Source organism: Antennarius striatus, chromosome 19 (genome assembly GCF_040054535.1).
Source record: "Antennarius striatus isolate MH-2024 chromosome 19, ASM4005453v1, whole genome shotgun sequence".
Lineage (NCBI taxonomy): Eukaryota > Metazoa > Chordata > Actinopteri > Lophiiformes > Antennariidae > Antennarius > Antennarius striatus.
Window position 1 is genome coordinate 5,410,259 of NC_090794.1, and position 24,440 is coordinate 5,434,698.

General features: G+C 38.7%; 2 protein-coding genes across 2 annotated transcripts; one reads left to right on the forward strand and one right to left on the reverse strand.

Annotated features, from left to right (window-relative positions):
- Positions 1-281: 281 nt before the first annotated feature.
- Positions 282-9,217, reverse strand: tdrd15 (tudor domain containing 15). The gene is made up of 6 exons (XM_068343277.1): positions 9,186-9,217; positions 8,040-8,673; positions 5,360-7,973; positions 2,941-5,140; positions 2,384-2,517; positions 282-436 (listed from the first exon to the last, which is right to left on the reverse strand). The coding sequence occupies exons 1-6, from the start codon at positions 9,215-9,217 to the stop codon at positions 282-284; spliced, it is 5,769 nt and encodes a 1,922-aa protein (XP_068199378.1).
- Positions 9,218-11,952: 2,735 nt separating this feature from the next.
- On the forward strand, positions 11,953-22,487 carry rfx6 (regulatory factor X, 6). Its single transcript, XM_068342686.1, has 20 exons — positions 11,953-12,103; positions 13,580-13,739; positions 14,170-14,293; positions 14,534-14,595; positions 14,682-14,759; positions 14,958-14,985; positions 15,247-15,354; positions 15,475-15,552; positions 15,639-15,752; positions 16,264-16,313; positions 16,502-16,661; positions 16,749-16,893; positions 17,014-17,123; positions 17,222-17,339; positions 18,458-18,580; positions 18,959-19,165; positions 19,360-19,696; positions 20,138-20,508; positions 21,477-21,674; positions 22,309-22,487. Exons 1-20 carry the CDS (start codon positions 11,953-11,955, stop codon positions 22,485-22,487), a joined length of 2,901 nt encoding a protein of 966 aa, XP_068198787.1.
- Positions 22,488-24,440: the final 1,953 nt, after the last annotated feature.

Consider the following 24,440-nt stretch of genomic DNA (forward strand, 5'->3'; position numbering starts at 1 on the left):
GACTTCATTTATAAGTAAACGTAACATATAAACAAACATGTAGGTAACAACATAACGTGTTTTTGATCAAATGTGCTTATTCGTATCTTAGTTTGTACGTGCAAATAATTTTAAAAATAAGCCACTCACTGTTGATAATTCAATGGTGAATAAACTACACTGTAGGTCCAAATGTTTGTAAATCAAATTATGAGATCAGTGCCCCACCAGCCGTGAACCTCACCGTACCCTCACTGCATTTAAATGAGGATCAGGTGTGTTGGTACTCATCATCATCGGTGTCAGGTGCTATCTGGGTAGGCGCATCCGTACAGAGTCCGCTGTTTGACGGTGCGCTGTCCACAAACCGGCCGTTTCCTGTGCGCTTCCCCGAAGCGAGTGAGCCGCCGAGGCGGAACTGCGCGTGTTAAGGCCGGATCCGCCCCGGCGTCGGGTGCTACGTGGGTGAACAAGTCAATCAAATAATAACAATGAGAGGGAGCTCAGAGCTCGTTTCTCTGCCCCATCTCTGGGTAACGAGAAACAATAAAAACCGAAGTGTTCCGGACGTCCAGTCTGCTCCGTAGCTTGGTTTTGGTTGAGGTCACTGGAGAAAATCCTGTTTCACAAACACAGGTTGGAAACGGAAGCGGAGTTTTCAATGGTTTTTGGGCGATCTCAGATTATTCTGCCATGATTTTAATGCAGTTCTCATCTCGTTTTCCACGGAACTCTTGTCTTTATATACAATGAGAATAAATTTCATTCTTTTTTTTTCGCCAGACACTGACGCCAGTTTTTGGTCGCGCTGACAGCCGGTGGGAAAACTTAGAAGTAGAAGTCGTCCTCCAGGACTGGCGTGAGCCTGTCTGCAGGTCTCCTCCATCCTGTCGTTGCTATGCTAATAAACGTATTGATCAATTTATGCGGTTACGTATGGATGGAGATTTGGACGCGTGTCTATGTCCACCCGGCTACGTGTGGACATGACAAGTCATCTGTGATGACACACGTCATCTGTGAAATGTTTTCCACGCTTCATCATCTCTCGGGGTGCAACAAAATCTGTGATCAATCCACTTCTTTAATCTTTGCGCTCCTCTATAATTTCTCCAGCCGCACTTTACCTCTCAATCCCAACTACAGGCAACATGCAAGCAAATGATTCGGTCCATTCTTCCTCCATCCTCTGTTCTAATCAGCTATCTTTCTATTTCTCTCCTTTGGGATCCATGGCCCATCTCACAACCACCGGTTTATTTACAACAGTCACCAGACTGGCAGAGCGTCGCACTGAAACGTGTTCCAGGCTATGACGCAAATCCTCTAGCCAAAAATGCTGAAATGTATGCCTAATAGTTATATTCAAGAAAATGTCACTAGAAAGTGTTAAAAGTTTTGTTTTGCAAAGAATTTTAGCTATGAGTGTCATATCTGTCCTTCATTTGCTTCTTTTCAGCATTTTTTTGTGTGTGTTTCACCTCCAGGGAGAGATGCGATCCCTGCTCCAGTCTACACCATAAAACCCTACTGTATTTTCTCAACGAACGTTGTGCGTGCACACACACACACACCCACACACACACCCACACACACACAGACACACACTCACTAAACACCAGTGATGTTTTGTAACAAAAGTCTCTTCGAACAGATTAAAACAAATACATGAAATTAGATGAACGTCCACCAACAATATGCACTAACACCCTGTTGCAATCTTGTACTTAAAGAAAATTGGGGGGAAAAGCTTAAAACAAATTTTTTTGATTCATACAAAAAATGAAATTTGAACACCAAAATTTCAATATATATTGAAGCCAGTTTTCTTCATTTGAAATCACTTGTTTACAGTTGAACCTCCACTGCAGCTCTCACTCTCCAACATGCGGCGTCTTCTGAGGATAAACTGTTGCATCCAGGAAACTTGTGACAGGGTTTCAGGGCAACAGTTCATTCAAAAGACGAAACAACAATGTTTCACATCAACAAACCTGCAAGAAAATAAAGAAGTGAAAGAACTACTATTCATTGTTGTAATATTAAATTACTGCATACTTTTGACAAACACTGAATTGTTAGATTTATGAATATTTTGCTATTTATTGATTTCCATTTTTTTCCTGCTTGGATGAAGGATTTAACTAACCAGGAGTGTCAATAATGATTCTTTTGGTTATTTTCATGACAAGCTTGAAAATATGGCAAAACTGTAAAAATTGTTATCAGGATTTTTTTAGGATTCTAAAGAAGAAAACATGCAGCTGTTATTGTTTTGCTTTGAAAACTATTAAAATGATAAACACACACAAAAAAGCAATGGCTGATGAATGTGTGAAGTGATTAACATATACTGTACATCCATGTAATGTCAATAAACGCATCATACAATGGTTTCTCTTACAGTGTCTTGCTCCAGACACTCCGATGCTTTTTGGCACCTCCCCCCCTTCTTGTTCAGACTCGCAGTCACAGGCTTCATCTTCATACTCTTCTTCACTATCAGGAGCCGCGTCACGGGGACTTTGCTCCTTCAGTCTAAGGGAAAAAATAAAATTTCTGGCAGTTAATGATTTTAATTTCCAAACTGTCAAAACAGATTAATATTTAAAACCCTTTCTATGTCATCTTTTATTTATCCTCAACAAACTGACAGTAGAACACTGCTCAAGTTTGGAATTTAAAAATGCATGCATAAAGAGGAATGGAGTATAATATCCAACAGAAATATATAGAATTTTCATGGAACACATTTTTATCCTTTAGATTCAATACCACCTTAATTTATTAACTCAAATAATGGCTTTTCAAGAAAAAACACTCTTATTTTCATACTGCTTGACTTTATCACATTCCACGCCGCAAATAAAATTCCGATTACTTCTAACAGAGCAGTAGAGATGACTTCAGCATGCTTTAATCAAAGATTAGCAGAAACACATAAGAGTTATTAGATCATACCTCACTCCGAGCAGGCTGTCTGTGTAACTGGCATGTCCAGCATTCACCAGTTCTGTGGCAACATGGAGGTCATCGGTCAGAATGTCCACTCTCCATCTGGTGTTTGACACAAGCTCCCGGAAGAAGATCCGTAGGCTCTTCTGGTACATACACTGCTCGAAGAATACGGCCGCCTCATGAGTCCACTGCCCATCAGCTCGAACGGGCTCCACCCCTCTCAGGCAGCAAGGGTATAACACCTTTGGCAATTTTGCTATCTCCACTGGAAGTCTTCTGAGCTTAAAGCAGTTTTTGGAAGAGATGCTTTCATAATGACCATAATCCACAAGGTTTAGGATCACTGTGGTGTCACATTGTACGATTTCTGCCCTGCACCACTTGTTTTTAGTATTTGACTCAAACAGGCAGCCAGTGCCAGGGACCAAGTCGGCTTCAGGAAGATGACACATCTGCCCAGACATGCTGTTCAACATTATGGATATTTTGTTCATGATATGCAGAGCGTCCTCCAGAAAAACATAAAAGTCAAAGGGAGTGTTCGCTGTAGTGGCACAGCCAGAGTACATTCTGTCCAGAACAACAGGAGCAACGGCAAATTCCTGAGGCTGACTTGTGTCCAACAGACCCGCATTCTCACTTTGGCTTTCAGAGGGCGGTGAGATCTTCTTCTCATTCTGCTGCAGCGCAACTGTCATTTGGTGAAAGGCAAAAACTCCATTCATTATTATTTCCACTCTCCAAAGTTTATCAGAGTCTGAATAACACACAAACATCAGCTTGATGTCACTGCCCATCAATGGTTTGAGTGCTTCACACCACCACTTGGAAGTATCCTCTTCTTTGCCAAAGCCCAAACAATTCACCTTACACAAAACTGCAAGGTCAGGGACTTTTGTCAGGTTGCCACCCTGTTGTCTGATCGAGCAACTCAAAATTTCGTCTGTTATTCCATAGTCCACGAGTAGGACCTGGCATTTTCCCTGGGATACAGTTTGAACGGAAGCCCTGTGCCACTCCTTGGTGTTTTCTACCTGAACCAAGCACTTGAGGCCTTGTTTGACATCCTTCTCAGACACCAAGCTGTACTTGTACAGGTTGTTAGCTATATGGCTTTGTAATGCAGGAAGTAGTTCACTGGCCCTATTTAGTCTGATGTAAAAGGATCCATTACAAAGTACTGTCAGGATTTTACAATTCTCTGTTTCTTTAGCATGAACAGCAAGACTCATCAATTTATTTGTGCAGTCATTCTTGGGTTTGTTAGAGCATTTCACGGTTTTAGAATGGATTTTGTGTCTGAGGTGTTTTTTATGGGGCCTGAACTTTATATTCACTTTTGATGACCGTGTGGCAACTTGTCGTGTCAGTTTGGGCGATGGCAACATCTGAATGTTATTCTCTTCTTTTTTGATTTCAGTGCTACTTTCAACAGAAGCTTCAAGCGGTGGCGGAGGATCAACTACACTATCAAGAACCTGAATCTGGACTACCCAATGAGCTCCATACTGATGAACAAAATCAACCATAAGAGGCTTCTCCATTACAGCGTCAACGAAAGAAGCATCATTTTTGTAAATGCTTGCATCTAATAGGGAGCATGGTATGCTAAACCTTGGCTGTGAGAGATGCTCTTTCGGTAAGGCATAGATCTTGTCTTTCATAATCACTGCTGAGTTTCCGTAGTCCACAAACTCAATTATGAAAGAGCTTCTTTCATAGCCTTTCACAGTAGAACGATAGAAAGCGCCATCCTCCTCATACACCGCTAGAACAAGATCGTTGATTCTCAAAGTTGGAGAGGTCTTTAGGGAATCTTTGACGATGTCAGAGTTCAGGTCTTGGACCATTTTGAGAAGGGCAGGTTCATCTTCTGAGAGCTGGAGGAAAAAACTTTTGACTGAGTCAATGTGGGAAACAAAACACAGACCCCTGAAGCCTTTGGTCACTTTCATGTTTGGCAAACAGGAGAGCAGAGGGATCTCTGATGTCTCTGTATATTGTGGTTGGTCTGACTTCACATTAGTATCAGGAGTCTCTCTTTTTTCTTTAATGTCAACGTTTTCTTGAGGGATCTCTGATTCCTCTGTATATTGTGGTTGCTCTGAATTCACATTTGTATCAGGCATTTCTCTGTTTTGTTTACTTTCAGAGTTTTTCTGAGGGTTTACTTGGCAGTTCTCTGTTTTGACCAGGTTTTGTGCTTTTACATTTGAATTTTGTGTCTGGGTTTTACCACGAACATATGTTTTGGTGTTTTGTTTCTTTCTGTAGGGTCCAGAACTAATTTGACTCCTTCGGTGGATATCTGATGTGATAGACCTTTGAGAATGTCCTCTGTGTTGATTCTCCCACTTGTTGGAAGTATTTTTGTTTCTGTGGTGGGGATATTTTTTTTCTGTCTTCGTTCTAAGATCAAAACTCACAACAGACTTTAGTTTAGGTGTAATACTGGCTATGAACTTCTTTACCTTCTTATTGATGTTAACTCCGCCATCGAACAGTTCAACATCAAATGCACCATCTTTGGCCCTTCCTATTATCTGGACTTTCACCGTCTTATTAAGGAGGGCATCATTCAGCCACTCCTTGACAACTGCATAGAACTCCTTCTTGGACACCGACGCAAGGTTACATTTTATGGCCTGCATTGGTGTGCACAACAACTCACCACAATCTCTAGGGATAAACATTATTTGGGTCTTCTCTGATATGTATGTGTTTCCATAATCCACAAAAAACACACTGACATGAAGAGATGACTGCACAGGAAGTGCCACTCCCCTGTACCATTCACCATCCAAAAATTTTGCCAGGCACAGCTTCCCTCCAACATCTCTTGAACTAGCCTGCCTTATTTTATGAGTCTGGTCAGAGATTTTCTTTTCAAGCTCTTTGACAATGTTGCTGTTTCTCACAAGTTGGCAGTAGACATCCCACTGACTGCTAACATGAGTTACATAGACTAGTTCATCTTTTCCAGGCCTTAAATCGTATGAAGAGAAGACAAACGACTCTGGCAACTCTGATAGTTGCTTTGTTGACACTGTCACTTCTTTTGCCAGACCCTGTTGCAAAAGCAACTTTGTTATGCTCTGATTGGTTTTGGTGTTGCAGATGTCTACAACACTACACAGCCCTTTGTCTTTAACATTCACCTGGGAAATGACTTGACATCGTAGATCACAGGTGCTGTCGCAGACAAAGTCTTTCAGGATGCGACACACCTCTGGACTCCAATTACCGTAGTGCTGGGGGTCCGCAGGTTCGATCAGGTTGTGAAGACTGCACCAGAAAGCTTGTCTTTCCAAATTAACATATTCTGGCATTATTGCTTGAAGTCTGCTGTCTTTGATGTGGATGGTATGACCATAGTCAACCAAAATCACTTTGGTATGATCTCTCTCCTTTTCCATGATGACAGCCCTATACCACTTTCCATCTTGAGGTGATTGGGCAACACAACATAAATCCTCTGATTGGAGGGGGACTGTGTGAGTTGAGTAATATTGTTGGACTTTATCCATCAGGTCCTCCAAAGCTGGAACACCGTCCAGAGGCTGGCACCAGAAATCTGATGGTGTGTTGATGTCAGAACAGCACACAGCAAACTCAAACCCAGGTTTGATGTTTTGTAACTTGAAGCAAGGAAGAGCTTGGGCCATCTGAGTTTCATCCATGTGGTTTTCCTCTTCGTCATCACAAAATTTCAACTGCTTTATATTCCCATTAATATGTGATGTCACATCTGTGTTATTTTGCATCAAGAGATTAATGGGAAGTTTGTTCCAGTATTGTGCTTGATTTGAAGAGATCATGAGTTCAGTGATATTTTGCTTGCTTCCACTTCCAACGTCACAGAGATCAACAATGCATTTGTTTTTTGTCAGCTGGAGGACATGGACCTGCACAGCTTTGTTTGACACAGCCATTCTGAAAAAGTCAGAATTGGCATTGGTCCATTCACCTTCGAAAGGTATAACATTGACAAGAGAACAACAGAAAGCAAACGCTGGTTTGCTGGCAACTGTCTTTGGTAGCATTTTAATGAACCTGTGTGGCACTTTCTCAATGTTCCCAAAATCCATAAAAAGGACTTCAGATCCACCCTCAAGAGTGTCTGTCACTACAGCCCTGTAGAAATGCATGTTTTTCTCATAAAGAGCGCTGCATATGGTCCCAAGCTCAGGATTCCACAGTACATCATCTTCCAGTTTTACTTTGCTGAAGTGGTCTGCAATTTCTGTCATAACTTCTTCAAAGTCATCATTACTTTTTTCAGTCCTGATCCAGAAGTGGTTTGGATCCTGAATATGTTCAACATAACCCATAAAGACAGAGTCCAACTGCACCTCTTCTGCTTCCAATGTTTTAACTAAGGCTTCACGTATGACTGCTTCTTGGTATAAATAAACATACTGAAATGACTCAATGTCAGGCTTAACAATAATTTTAGGAACCTCTTGAAAAGGCTCAGGTTCCTCTACACGAGGACCTCCATCACTGGTCACTGTGACAGAGTAGAGATGCTTTTCTTCATCAAAACTTATGATTTCCACATCCAACACTTTCCCAAGTAGACCTGCCTTAAGAAATCTCAACTGCTGAGCTTTGACTGACTCATTCTGGTCACTCCTGAATGAGCAGGGCAAGGCCATGAAAGGCATTGAATCAAAACCAGGTGGCAAACTGTGGACGTTCTCAACGGTGACAGATTCAAAGTATCCATAGTCAACAAACAAAACTCTGACTTGTGAATTGAATGAGTCAGACTGAACAAAACCTCTGTACCATTCTCCATCTTTGCTTTTAACTGCGCACAGTGAGCCCAGGTTTTCTGGAGTCTTGTGATTGTATTCTTTGTTTCTGAACTCACAAATTGCAGCCAGCCTCCTGGACATTTGCAAAAGTTCTGTTCTGATACTGGATAGCTGACAATAAAAGAGCCCTTGGTTGACAGCAGCAGTTACACGCATCTCAGCACGAGCCCCACAATTCAATCTAGGACCACAGAATGACAGAATATCTTGATATCTCTGCAAACCAAATGATTTGAGGCAAATCTCTTGGCCTCTTTGGTTTTCAATAAGTAAATCAGGAACCAATACTAACTGGTTCTTCTGTTTCAGCGGTGCCTCTATGAGCATCTCAACCAAGAGGAGGAAAGTATTTGTGTCCACATGCCTCCCAAACCCATGTTTCACAAGGTCAGTGTTGATGTCAGGAACTTCTAGTAAAAGTAAAAGTACTTTATGTGGAAGGAACGCTTGGATGTAACCTTTGACATTTTTTCCAATCTGTGTTGAGAAGTAATCCTCAATTACAGAATTAGAACAACTTGGAGGTAACAGTACATTTGCAAGAAAGCCAAAAACTATTTTGGGAGGCAGGATGAACAAGTCATTTGAACAGGAAGATATTCTAGCCATGTCAACATTTAAGACATTACCATGATCGATGAGGAAAACTTCAAACAAGTCCCCTTTTTGGTTCTGAACTCTTCCTCTGTACCAGTGAGCTGAATTCAGGTCCTCTACGAGACAGACTTCTCCAAGATTTACTGCCGCTTTGGTTTTTGGCACGTTCTGTATTTCAACTTGCAGGACGTCATAATCAGATTCACATATGTTAAGGTACTGTCCCTGGAAATGTATTAGGGTTGCATCAGGACTCCAGTCCAAGTGAGTTAACTTGAGGTCCACGGACCAACAGGCACATGGTTCAGATGAATCAACCCTGTAAATATAAGCGATTTATAGTTTGGTCAGTCCCAAGTCCCATTTCAGAATTTGTGTGTAACAATATCAAATATTACAGTAATGAGTTTTGGAGTCAATGCCCGCGTATGAACTTTGTGTTAGGTTTATTTTCATAAGTATTTACATCAAATTTTAGCAATTGCTAACGTAACTACAATGAAAACAAAGATGAAACATGGGCTGTAAACGCATAGTAAAATTTAAGAATTTACTGTGACCTTCTAATTGCAGGTAAGTATATAAGCCATATGTGGCGGCCCACTTGAGGGCATTCCACTGACTTTTCTTAAAAAGCCTCAAAATATACAACTACAAATTATAAACTCATCCTATAACTTGGCAGCAAGTTATAGGATGACTACTTTTAACTACTTCTGAACTGCACACTAAAACAAATATAATTAATTATGCATTTACCTAAATGAGACACATATTTTAATTTAACCAAGAATAGGCAGCATTTACTTTTGGCCCATTTTCTTTACTTACTTCTGAAGTTCTGAGCACTCTGTCGACTGCATGGCACCCGCTTCATTAACTATCAATAAAAATAGCAAGAAATAAATGTACCTCATTTCATGAACAGAACATTTATGAACAACACAAAAACAAGCGTTTATGTCAAATATTAAAGTTGTTAACCTTTCTTCAGCTCTACCTAGGCCTGTTACAACTATAACACAATTTTAATCAGTTACATGAGCTAAATATAATTGTTTTGCATGTTAGTCACATTTATTAGTAAATTTAAAAAAACCTCAAAACAAAAAAGCAAAATGAAAAAGAATCAAAATTTCACCATCATGGAATTAATTGGTGGCATTTATGAACATAACTGTTTGCATATAAATAATAACAACTGTTATTATTTACCATTTAATGGTCATGTACTTGACTTAATTTTTATACAATCTATTTTTGGTGTTCATGTCTTTTTTGTCTATCAGTTATATCGATTGGAAACCACCTACAGGCATATTTGTAATATTTCATTTTTGGTTTTACAAATATAAATAATCTGACTTTATATAATGTTTACATCTTTTAGCTACAAAACAATTTAACACCTAGAATGCTTTACAGGCATATTTTTTATATAAATTTAATCAAACTATAAATAGAAATAAAATCCAAGCTGTTTTCGTTAGCAAGATGATTCACGCCAATTATTATAATAATAACACTAAGCCAAAGAAGTGCAATAAATACATTTAACAATGCTGGGACTTATTTGTCATTAGAATTACTTACCTTAATAAAAACTCTTGTAAAAAAAACTGTTCCATGAGTAAGACAAGAACTAGGAGACAAAAACTTAATGAGAATAAAGCTATACTGTATTGCATATTACTGAGGTAAAAACAAAAGTCCTAAAAACTTCAAGCTTGTAGGAAAAAAGACACCAATTTTATATTCGGATACTGTATGAACACAGAGAACACGTTTATTAGGGCTTTGCTTTGATTTGTATATTTTCCATTCACTAACATGCAGTTCTTAAATCACACCACTTTGCTAACTTTATGTCCAGTCGCCATTATCGACGGCACTTATATAAATGAAGTCACCGCGTGTTGCTGTATATGAATGATTTTCTGTTACAATATTGCGTCGCATCATAATATTTCGAAACTCTCATTCAAATTGTTGGATAAAATTTTGTTAATTTAATGAAAATCACTAAGCCTAAATGTGCAGCTAGCTTGTATCGATTAGACAATTAGAAATTTGTTTAGTTTACTGATCCGTAAGCAATTAAGAATAATTTCATGATGCTGTCATTTCTCAACTAATTTCTTGAAATACTGTAAAAGAATGTCTGGATGAACCAAACTCCATTAATTTCACTTTTCATGTCGAGTAAAAATTGACGGAAAAAGTTTTTAAAAAAAAATATCTTAGCAAAAGGCTAACACTCTGCTAATGAACGCTGACGCAGAAACTAATTTCACGACAATAGAAAGGCTGGTCGTTCAGGCTCCGTGATGGCTGTTTATGTTAAATTACCCTCCATGACTGAAAACTCCCACGTCTTTCTGACTACAGTTACTTCAGTCACGGTTATCCCACTCTTACCTGTCATGGCCCCCCCATCACCGGGATACGTCGGGATGCTGCTGACGGAAAAAATCATTCACTTCCGGGTTCTCACCCGCGTGTTTAGACAATAACTTTATTAACACCCAAGATGACAGTCAACTTCAAGGAGAAAACGTGATTTATGAACAATTAGTATAAGAGAGATCCCAAAAATGTTGATATAGAGTTGACCATTTGATCCAGATTGATATAGTCCTGACATAATTTCTGGATTAAATGAATAGAACATCAACAAATGACAACAAGCAAATTAGGTCATTAAAATGACTTAAAAAAATAAAATAATAACAGAATTTAAATCGTTCATTAACAAAAACTTCCCACTGTTAAGGTCTACTCTAGTCACTTTGTTGTGATATTGTCTACTTTCTTCTGTTTTTGGCTGTTGTTGTTTTCTTTGGTACATATATTACAATTTCAAATTGATATCATTATCACACACTTGAGTAACCTGTTTTCCCCTTCTTCTTTTTTTAAATAATTAAACAATCATTTGTAATTTATCAGTTCCAGGGTAGTGTCCCCTATGCAGCGGACATAATGCCTTCTTTATTTATCTTTGTTTATTTAAGGTGGCAAATTGTATTTTTATACTAACAGGAAAAAGCAGAAACATTCAAGCAGTATTATGTGTAAAGATGTGCAGACAGACAGGCTGTGACAGACTAAACCACTGAAAACAAACCTAACAGCTCTGACTTAAATCCCTGCTTGTCTGCATGCATCAGGCTGAGCTGCCTGTGGGAGGATGGATGTATGGACAGATGGATGAGGGTTTTTCTGTTAATCATTAATAACCTGGACTAGTCCAAGTCTTCTGTAAATATGATGAATGCATCCACAGCTTCATTAGCTCTGCCTTTCTCCAGCAGAGCTTTATAACTCTGAGGTTCCTCTGTCTGGTATATCACTAGCACCGTTCTTACAGATTTCTTTACCTGACAGTCAGAGGTTGGATCAAAATGTTTGACATGATCTTTTTTTATACTTTCCTCGATTCATGCGGATTGACAAATGGTTTTTAAGAATTCTATTCAAAGCAAATATAGGGGTTTAAGGGCAAATGAGCTTCAGTCAAACTTCAGACTGACCTATTTTTTCTTCTTTTATGCATTTGATTGATTTTTTTCTCAATCAACATTCATTTTATATTACTATGTCTATGAAACGCAGCAGTGACAGTTCTGCCAGGAAAGGAGTCTTTCTCATTCACTCTCTAACCAAGACTTTGTGCAGCTCACCAGAAGAAACAAACTTCAACAAGAAGACACATTTTCAACAGGAGGATGATTCTGGAATTAAATCAGGTAATGAAGTTACCATCAACTTAATGTTACTTCTGTTGAGAGTTCAGATCACTAAGGCTGAAACCATAATATATTTTATTACAGTACTTTATGTCTTCACCTTCTTCTATTTGTAAATATTTACTTAATGCCACTTAAAATCTTTTTTTGTCTATCTTTAATTAAATTATAGATGTGGTCCAGTAAACATGTGATCCAAATGAACCACATGGTGGTGCTACAACAGGACATTGCACTTACATAAGAGCAGGATCCCATCAATTTCCAACGTTGTTGGTTACCACATGTTTGTGAGGTTAATGATGAAGATACTTGAAGAGGGGGGAAGTAAAGACAATGCGACCTGAACACAGCTTGAGTTGAGTTGAATCAGTGGAGTTAACAAAGCATTGGAGAAATACAAGTGAAATAAATCAAGCAAAATGCTGTACCACATTACAGTCAGACAGCTGTGGAGCGCTGATATGTCATTTATCACACAAAACTGGAAGATTCTCAGAAGTTTTGCTGATTCAATTAATTAAATTAGAAATCATAATAATGTCAGCTGCAGCATTTTGATATTTGATGTATATGCTGTATAATAATCATCATAGGGAGAACATGTCAGGTGATACACTGACCTGTGAGTTACTTTGTCATTAAACTCTGTGTATAGTTGTGGTGCTTATTTAATTTGACCACAGTTTTAGAGCTCACTGCTGTTTTATTGGGATTAATTATTGTATGTTATTTCTAGCTTTAATATTTCATTGATAAGTTTAAATTTTTCCTTCATTCAAGTCATGGAATCTAATAAGAAATTTGAAACATTCCCCCTGAACACATCAAAATGCATCCATAGAAAATACTTTTTTTTTAAAAAAATAGCTGTTACAGGGTTTGGCAGAAAACAAGTTTTTAAAAAAATATAATTTCTCAACAATCAGTGAATTAAAGTGAAAATAATATTGCAAAGTTCAGCAAAGTGCTATAGATGGAAGAAACAGATGCTGCAGATTTTATAAAGTCATGCCTGACGCATATGGTCACTGGAGCTCGGGAAGAATTTCACACTCATACAAGTGTAAGTATAAATTATAAAAAGGTTCCATTCCAAAGAAACAATTCACGTAGCACAGTTTGACCCCAGATATTGCACTGAACTACTTCAAGGTTTTTACACAAAATATTCTTTTGGGCTTCATGAAAACTTGAGAAGAACTTGAGGATACTATGTTTGTATGATATGGGGTTTTTTTTGCTCTGTTTAAGACAGGTATGTATAAAGAATGGCCTCTGTGTTAACTAGAGTACACTGACAAAGTCAAGGTAAAAGAAGAATTGAAATTGAAAGAATTTTAATGTGTAATTTCATCAACTGATATATACAAACTAGAAAGGTGCTGTACGTGCCTTCACTAAGAACAAGCAACACAGAGCATGTCTCTCACCTGCTATGTACTCCATTCTGTGTTTGTCTTTGTGTTTTTCCAGAAGCAGAGGACAGTAATGAGACACCATCCTCTGAGGAGGATCAGGACCTGGTGGACTTTAACCCAGACCTGAGCATCAAGCAGAATATCTCATCTCCTAGGAAGACAATTAGTCAGATCATCAAGGACAAGAAGAAACAGACACAACTCACCCTGCAGTGGTAAGAACAATAAAGTCAGTCAACAAACAGCACCTTTAAAAGGGTACTAAAGTACACAAGGACAGATCCTTCTTCTTCAATCCACAGAGCTTTTATTGTAGTGAAAGTACTAATGCCAAAATTATGAAATGCAGAAATACAAGTAAAGGTCATCATTGTATATCCCACTTCAGCAAAAGTACAAAAGGTTTATAAATCTTAATTTATAGAAAAATGTACCATGACAGTGTTTCATTGTTAGTTCTGATGGTTTTAGGTAATTCTAACTTTCACAAAGATATTTACGTTGAATTGTGCTGCAGTTTTAGGCTGACATCGTTTCAACTACTTGATATACTGCCGGATAGTTTCTACAGCACGATTATCATATTCAGGTATTCGTTATTATGAAATTATGTTTGGATACAAGGTTAAAAAGGTGTTTCAACAGGCTGGAGGAGAATTATATCGTGTGTGAAGGAGTGTGTCTGCCTCGGTGCATCCTCTACGCTCACTACCTGGACTTCTGCAGGAAAGAGAAACTAGAGCCAGCCTGCGCTGCTACCTTTGGAAAGGTGTGTGAATATGTGTTTGTGTGTTTGTGTGTGTGTGTGTGTGTGTGTGTGTGTGTGTGTGTGTGTGTGTGTGTGTGTGTGTGTGTGTGTGTGTGTGTGTGTGTGTGTCCATATGTGTGTGTGTTGAGGAATAACAACACTGTTGCCTTTTATAAAAATAAATACTTTAGAAAGACAGACCTCTTCTTGAAGTAACAGGAATTTTTATTTTTTAAAAATCTATTTCCTTTTTCTCCTCAGACAATCCGACAGAAGTTTCCTCTCCTCACAACAAGAAGACTGGGAACTCGAGGGCACTCCAAGTAAAAGCAAAAAAGTTCTCACGTTATGTTGTTGTTCTGTTTAACTTGATTAAAACATTTGATTTCTAACTTCTCACGCCATGCAGATATCACTACTATGGAATTGGGATCAAAGAGAGCAGCGCCTACTATCACTCTGTGTATTCTGGAAAAGGTTTGACCAGGTAATAAAACGTTTTGTCACGTGGTTGTGTAACTGTTTGATCTCAGTATTTGCAGACATCGGAAATTGGTTTGTCTAAATGTATTACATTTTTTGGTAACAAATTTGGTAACAAATAGTGGAATGCTATTGCTTTATTTGCTTAAAATCCCCCCAAAAATGGATTGCAAAAATGAAATCTGTTTTTCTTTCATGGCAGATTTTCAGGTAGCAAGCTGAAGAATGAGGTAGGCGGTAACAGTTCCAACTTTTTAAAAAAGAAATATCATAAAACCAGACTGTAATAGGTGGCTAATGCGTTTCCATGTCAACTCAGAGAAATATAGAAACATGCTGTGTTCCACTGTATCCAACAGTCAGGGTCCTGCAGTCCACATCTGCATAACTGCATGGATGCCAGATGTCTCATAAATAGACCCAGGAATGCTTTATTATGAACCGATTATTTGACAATAAAGATATGGTTCTGACGCTATTCTCCTTCTCAGGGTGGTTTCACCAGAAAATACTCTTTGAGCTCTAAGACTGGGACACTGCTTCCAGACTTTCCCAATGCTCAGCATCTTCTGCTACAGGGAAACATCTCCAGAGAAAAGGTTTGTGATGAATTAATAAAGTCTATCCACCAGTTATATAGTACCACCATTGAGAATACATACATTTTTAAATCAGCCAATATGAATTTTAATGATGTCATATATAAAATGTCATTGCAGGTGGACACTCTGATCATGATGTACAAGACACACTGCCAGTGCATCCTGGACAATGCCATCAATGTCAACTTTGAGGAGGTGATTATCACTGTCACAGAAATTTCTGAAACAAACAGTTGAAGAGCCACCAAAGATCATATGAATTTTCAAATATTTTGTTTCAGATCCAGAATTTTCTGCTCCATTTCTGGCAGGGAATGCCCGACCACCTGCTTCCACTGCTGGAAAACCCTGTTATAGTTGACATATTCTGTGTCTGTGATTCTATCCTCTACAAGGTTGTCACGAAATATTGAATTTAAAATAATTTTTGGAAACAAATGTGACATATTAAAATTACTATTTTTTAAATAAGCTGAAGAGTAACATTAAATTAAAAAGTAAGGTGTCCCAAAATGTATACACATTCTAAATAATTGTAAACAAGGTGTTTATTTTAATTGCATAATTTTCCAAATGTAAAAGCATATATTAACCTTTTTTACTGTTTTTTTCACCACCTGTTATCAAATTAGCATCCGTTCTGGTCCAGACAGTGCTGACAACAGACTTTTTTGGACTTTTATCAATTGCTAGAGGGTGTATACATTTTTGGGAAACCCTACATAATATGTTTGACATTTTCTTTTACAATTTCAGTATTTTTAACACAGAATTAATTTGACCTCCAGTGTGCCCCAGCTCTAATAAATCATGCAAGGACCGCTGATGCTTTCATTGCCGTTTACTCACTAATAGATACATTTATGAACTATTTGCATTTTTCTTATTTGTTCCTTATTTCCTCAGGTCTTGACAGATGTTCTGATTCCTGCTACAATGCAGGAGATGCCAGAAAGGTTTGTTCGACTTCTCTTTTTGTGTTTGTGTCAAATTAGATGCATTAACCAAATTTAATTTAAATAAAGGCCCAAGTCAGTAATTGGGAAAATATGATATATAAAAAGAAATATTAGCAACAAGTGACTGATTAATTGATGGATTATTTAGAAATTAAGTAGAAATCTGTATAAATGTTTTCAATCAGTCTGCTGGCAGATATCCGCAACTTTGCCAAGCACTGGGAGCACTGGCTAGCCTCTTCCCTGGAGAATCTCCCAGAATGCCTTGCAGAAAAAAAACTTCCTATAGCACGCCACTTTGTGTCCTCCCTGAGGAGACAGATCTCATTTTTACACCTGGCACAGGTACAAAATTCAAATTGTAAGACATCAGAATAACTAGATTACAGAGTACCATGATGGGACTTTTCATCTCTCCTGTGTTTTGTCCAGATTGCCCGTCCGGCGCTGTTTGACCAGGCTGTGGTGACCAGCATGGTGTTGGACATCGACAATGTGGATCTGAGCAGCATCAGTTCGCAGCCACTGCTTAGCATCAATATCACTGGAGACCATGACCCAGACATCTACTCTGAGTGTAAGACAGACCAAACATGTGGCTTGTATCTTCTCAAATGCACCTGAGTAAAAATCCTCCCATCAAGAAAGTGTTGTAGCAGTTGTAAAAGACCTCATTCTCTGCTTTCAATCTTCTCAGATGACTCCATCACTGTGTTTCAAGAGCTGAAAGAGCTGCTGAGGAAGAACGCCACAGTGGAGTCCTTCATCGAGTGGCTGGACTCTGTCGTGGAGCATAAAGTCATCAAGGTAACGTCTGTTCGTTGGCACTGTGGGTGCTTGTATCAGTCCTGCAAACATCCCGTTGTGCTGACATACAGTTTTATTTCTCATTTATTTCTCATCAGCCCGGTAAGCAGAGTGGCCGATCAGTGAAGAAGAGGGCTCAGGATTTCCTCCTCAGGTGGAGTTTTTTTGGTGCCAGAGTGATGCACAACCTCACGCTCAATAATGCCTCCAGTTTTGGTGAGAATATTTTGAAAGCTACAAATGAATTTTGTCCAGATGTTTCTACTTGTCAAGGAGTAATTGAGACAAAGTAAATTTATCTAAACTTTAAATATCAAATCTTGGCATGTAACAGCGTGTAAAATCAAACTACTTTTGGCTCTTTCCATAACTACTCTAATACAATTCAAAGGGAAACACAATACATTGCTTCCCTGCAATTTGATTCGACAGCTTTAGATACTTTCCAAACAGAATATTTGCTTGCAAAACATATGAAAAAGTTTTTCTATCATTAAAGCACACAAGAATTTACACAAGAACAGCTTAAATTATTTGATTTTCAGAGTAAATGGTGGCATGACTTAAAGAGTCACCACTACATACTGAATATTTCCAAACTAAGCAATTAGTCAATTAATGTTTGTGTTAAATTTTTCATTATTTACTTAATTCCAACTAACTTTAACAGTAAAATTACTGTCTTTCTATAAATTCCTGGCTAATAACAATCTGAATAAATAAAATCTAATCATTTTCTAACTACAAATAAAGCTCCAGTATGTCACAGTTAATCAGACTGTATTAAAACACAATTTATAAAAGCTGCATGCTGAACTTAATAATATATGGTGATTATTATTTGTGAACTGCCATACACCTAATTAATGTTGTGCTCCTTTCTTCTCCATCATTCCGTCTACAGGAAGTGTCAAACACACACACACACACACACACACACACACACACACACACACACACACACACACACACACACACACACACACACACACACACACACACACACACACACACACACACACACGAGCCAGCTCAGGACAGATTGCTACAATAGTGCCATAAATTGTAATGGCCAGACTCGCCTTGATTAAACAAAGTCTTATCTGTGGGTCGCGTGCTCTCTGTTCAAACACACGCACAAAGACTGTGTGTATGTGAATAAACACTAACCATTTGGTGGCTCCCTGTTAAGCTCAGACACACACAGAAGGTTTCCGACCTGTGACCCTGCAGGTCATCCACAGAGCAGATCGAACCCAGATTGACTCAGGTTGTCTGTTTTCTGAGGGGTGAAATAATATCTGTATTTTTCTCATTTACATTGATGTTGGCAGGTTCCTTCCACCTTATCAGGATGCTTTTGGATGAATACATCCTGCTGGCTCTGGAGACGCAGTTCAACAATGACAAGGAGCAAGACCTACAGAACTTGTTGGACAAATACATGAAAAATGCAGGTATCAAGCATCACAGATGACATCAAGTGGTTCAGGTGCATGAGCTCACCTCAAATGTACGGCTGGTGTACCGCCTGTGGAGAATTTCACTTTTATTTTCAAGGAATGATCATATGGAATGACAATATGGAATAATCATATGGAATGATCGTATGAATCATTTGTTAGCTGACAATGAATCCATACATTTTACAATCCAATATAAAACCTGGAAAGTAAAAGATCAAAGATAGTTAAATATAAGATGACCTTCCATGCAGTTTCACTATTTCATTGTGCAAGTATCCAAGCCAAGTATCCAAGAGCAATAAAAAGGCACGAGGAGACATATTTAGTATATATTCAAAGGGCATAGTGACTGTTTTTTGTTACTTTCAGATGCGAGTAAAGCGGCACTCATGGCCTCACCCAGTTCCTGCTTCCTTGCTAATCGCAACAAGGCCAATACCATTACTGACCAATCGGTGAAGAATGAGTCTCTGGGAGAACATACCTATATGTCTTTAACCACCAATCAGCAGCCAGGTTTGCAAACAAGCACCAACATCTACCAGGGGACAGAATCTACTGTATTCACACCTTCAGGTAAAATTAACATAAAACTACTGCATCTTATGATTGACTGCTAGACACCCAAACCTAAAATTAATGGTGAACCATATTAGATATCTACTAATAGCAATTTAGCAATTTAATATGTTTCTAGATTGTTGACATCAAACAATTTTTTGCAGATATTACTTCCTGTTGTTTCGTATTTTCTCTTCTCATACAAGCAGGGGGTCAGATGGACTTCTCTCAGACCAGCGGTCCCCTCATGACGCCCCCTATCTCTCCAGCAGCGTTAGTGCACAGAGGCTCCGTCATCAATCAGGGCCCCATGTCAGGGAGACCCCTAGCTGCCTCCTCCTCTTCATCTTCTTCTTCATCTTCCACCATCTGCCCCTCCTCCTCATCATCATCTTCTTCCTGCCTGTCTTCTATCAGCGTCATGACTCAGTCCACCTCCTGCTCTTCATATCCAGAGAACCTTTACCACTGCTTACCTCAGACCAGCTCTAGTTACTTCCCACCAGGCAGTGGCTCCTCAGGTTCAAACTACCAGACTGCACTGAGGTCAGCTCCATTTAGCATTATGCATCTATATTGGAATGCATTAAAGGGTATCAAAGATTAAAACATTTCATTAACACTGTTACAGAGCTGTTCTCAACAAGGCAACATGTATTTTTCAATCTATTTTTTATTCTAATGGTTCCTTTTGGTTGTTAGTACATAATTTAACATTCATGTGGTTCAAAATTAAATAATTCCAAGGATATTGTCACTATTACTTCAATAAAGCAAGATAGTGAGAATATTTCTTGTTCTGTTCCAATCTATTAATGAGGAACATTTCTGAAAAAGATTGCCAAATTTTATATTTTAATTATAAAAGTACATTTTAAAATGTAGAAATGTTTAACATTAAGACATTAACATTAGGAGTCCTTAGTTCTCTGACAAGTCTTTGAATTTGACAGTTAAGGATGTGGAGATTTGCTTTATTCGTTTCAGACCACAGGCTCAGAACCAGTGTCTGGCTTTGGTTCCATCCCAGCCTTCATCCGTGTCCTACAATCTCTCCCGGTACCCCTCCTTCAACGAGCAACACCTGACCAAAGACGTGTTATACAGTCACCATCACCCACTGGCCCATCACTCATCCAACAGCACCAAGTGCTCCCTGACACCTTACGGCTCTGCAGCCCGATCCACATCCAGCTACAGTTCAGGTTCAGATCCGGTTCAGACTGAACAGGGACTGGACTCTCAGACAGCAGCTCAGATTCTGGACTCAGCTGAAGGCTTTGGATTTGTGGGGACTGGGCTGAATCCCATGGGTGCTGGGTGTCAGCCACAGACGTACTCTACTGCAGGACACAATGGTAAGGACAGCTGACTTACAACTGTTGTTCATTACAGGGGAATAATTGCAGGTTTACAAATTTTTTTTTGAATATCTTACTGAAGTAAAATTCCAATTCAAATGAACCTTACTGAAAATTTTCACATTCCTTTTTATGGTTGTTAGGTGCCAGTATCTTTATATAGTCCCCTTCTGCTGACACAAAACTGACACATCATTGCTGTAAACTTCGTTTAAACCACAAGCAATAAAAAGTCAATAGGTTTATTTTCAAAGAAATTACTATCAACCACTCCCTGAGGACTGAGAACATGTTTAGAACAGCAAACGGAACGTCCTTCTTAATTAAAGAACTTCCTTTCATCTCATCTCATTAGGGGTCGTCACCGCGTGTCATCTTATTTCCATTTTATTTTTTTTAATGAATTTTCATATTTGTTTGGAAAAGTTTTTTACTTTGGATGCCCTTCCTGCTGCAACCTTATGTATTTATCTGGACTTGGGACCGGCCTATAGTTGACTACAGTTGAGCTCCATCAATGGTGTCTTTAATTAAGTGCTAAGTCTTAATCACAGAATCAGTATTATTCATTGTGTGCTGCAAAAAGGAAGCAAAGCAAATTCATTTTTTACAAAAAGAATTACCAAACGACCTCTATTTCAATGGTTCCCAGCCTTGACTTTTATTTTGACAACTCTACACCGTTTTATAGTAATTACAAATGGCTTTTTGTCTTATGAACACTTAGAATGAAGATTTTTTTCCCTTCTCTTTATTTCATCTGAAGGCCTTTCAGAGTGAATGGATCCATAATTAAAAAACACACACATGCACACATACAAGCACACGCACACGCACACGCACACGCACACGCACACACTCATGCTCACACTCACACAAAGGTACACAGCGATGAATCCTCCGGTGGCCTTTCAGTTTTTCCTGTACTGCCAGAAACTCAATGCCGAACCTTCATCCTGTGGCAGGTTACTACAACAGCAGTTACCTGGACAGCCAGCGTATGACATCCCTGGTCGACCAGCACGTGTCTGTCATCAGCAGCGTGGGGAGTCTGCGTCCGTTCCCTTCAACCTACTCTGAAGTCCATGATCCACTCAACATCCTGGATGAGCCAGGGAGGAAAACAACAGGGATGTATTTCACTGAGGCCGAAACTGGAGCAGGTCAGTAGTGAAACTTTTAAAAATGTCTTTATTTTAAAATGCCAGTCTTACTTAAAAAAATATGCAACAGAGCAAAGCACCACAAAAAGGGCCTTTGAAATTAAAAAAAAAATCTTTCATTCCATCTTTTATGCCTCTGTGATGTTAGACAGACATCACTGAGTATCGATCGTTTTTTTTATTTAATACAAGTTTGAAACAGACGTTGCTTTTAGCAAAAATCACAAAACAAGGAGAATTGCATGGATTTATACTCCGTTTTACAAAAGCTGGCAATATAAGGAGTTATTTCAATGCCACGATCTTGAGAGAAACACAACATTGTTTAACTTGCTTTTACTTTGTCCTGTGTTTGCATGAATGGCATCTTGACAACTGCAGTAACTGTCAGAGGATAATACCAGATTAAAGGGTTATTGATGAAAGACTGTCAACCCTTTTAGTATGCATCCTCTATTAGAGCATCCAAACACCAATCAATATGTGTAGCTTCTGCCTTTCTGTAAACAAGTGGGAATTTGTTTGGCTGTACGTGACTTCTGCATGCCCCCCCCCCTCCTGACAGCAATAAGCCTTTTTGTAAATGTATAATATCAAATCTCTCCTTGATTCCTTCCTGCTGTTTCCTCCTCAGATCACTCCCTCCCCACATCGGGATCTGCTCCCTGCATGTTCGGGGTTCCGTCTCAGTTCCTCCCCCAGGATGCACTGCTCCCTCAGCACAGAGTGGCCTCCACTTCAGAGGTGCAGGGCCTGGTGTCCTCGCTGCCTCCAATCAATACAGTCTTCATGGGAGCAGGAGGAGTACAATGATGCACAAATGTATGAGTAGAGAATACACATGAACATCCAGACCTTGAATAGCAGCATGCAGAATAAGGATACAGAAATATCCAGAAAAATCATAGAGACACAGGTAAAGAGGAAGGGTATTTATTAACATGCATTTAAATATGGATTGTTACATATAAACATACATTAAATATGAATCTAAAGATAGCTATTTATCATTTATCAACCACAACACATTTTGTTGTGTGCAAACTGTTGAAAATAAATATTTGATAGTCACCATGATGTGTAATTTATTGGCAGGATAACAGCCTGCTATTTCACAACAGTTACAATCATTCTTATATTTTATTTCCTTTCTCAGGGTTCACATGGTAACTTGTTTCGCTAGTTGAGTTGTTTTTGTAGGTAAACCAGCATCAGTGGAATTGATGGACATAAAAGTGCTTCCATATTTGCTGCAGTTCCACTGATCACACGGATAATCACGTCGCTTCAGGTCTTTTATGCATTCTCAGTAATAATGGAGTTACTGAGCAGAACATGAACTGGGAACGGTTCTTGTTCTTGTTCCTTTGTCCGCCCCTGGAGCAGATTGACTTCCAGTCACCCCGATAGGATCTTTATCTCGTCCAATTCAAAGGCCTCCTGTCAAAGTGCTTAACACACGACTGTTTAATGGCTGAGATTACAGGACAGAATCACAATTGAAGACTGTGGATCAAAGTTGGGGCCTTTTGTCATTATTTGGTTTGTTGCACAATGGAGGAGATACGAATCAGATAAAAGTGTTTACCACAATGTTAGATGAACCAACAAAAGGGGGGAGAGGCGGTAGCCGGAGGGCGTCTGAGAGGGAGCTGCTCATAACACATAGTGGTCTTTTTTTAATGTCTTTTTTTAATGTCTTGAAGTTCCATATTAACAAGGATAGCAATTATTAGTATTATACTCTGAGCACCTCTGGAAAGTGAAAGTTTTGTGCTTCGCCATCACAATTAAAATTATGATTCTTCACGATGTTTTTTAGGAACTTTTCATAATAGAATGATGTAATAAAAACATTTCTAGAGAAAAGCACAGGTTTTTAAAAGAAAATCTGTTATATCATGATATGAAAAATGTCAATAAATATTTTATTTACATAATTACAGAGAAAGAAGGAAACAACAGGTTGCTTTTATGTTACAGCACACATTTTGCTCAAGTTAAAAATAACAGGAAGTATTTATAGCTAATGTTATTGTATCTCAATTTTTTAAAGAAACCATTCTCTAAAAAAAATGTGTTAAACCAAATTTAGACACAATTTTATTTACTTCCGGGTATTTTCATGAAATTAAAAGTATAGCATAACAAGAAAATACACATTTAGCATATTTATCCAAGACAAATTAAAATAAAACAAGGAAGTCAGAGACTGCAACATCCCACGACTTACCCTGAACTACTTTCAGGGTAGGTAAGGGTACCCTGAAAATAGTCCCTGACCAGTGCATAGACTAGTGTATATGGAGAAGGCCAGCCTGAGTAAGACCATAGATCAAAGGTAGCGCATAGGTAGATCAAAGCACTAGCTTTGATCTATGGTTTTACTCACACTGGCCTTCTCCTTGTCTTTCTATCTAGACCTAGTTTTCTCAAGGTCAAGGTCATCATCTCATTTTCATCCCCTTTGCCGCCCGAATAATGTCCTTATTGTTTCATCTTTCTATCGGCAACGACTGTGAAGATATTTGGTGGACAAATGAACGGACGGACGGATAGACGGACGAATGGATGAACACAGGAACGCTGACAATTACAATACATCACCGCTTTGAAGCAGGATGTAATAAGATTATTGCTGGTTTTCATCTAACTATAGGAAAAACATGACAGGCCACCAGATACAACTAAATATTGGCATGAGTCAGAGTGTTTGAGATGAATGGCAGCAGCGGCGCTCCCCTCCTCCCTTCTTGATTGGTTTTT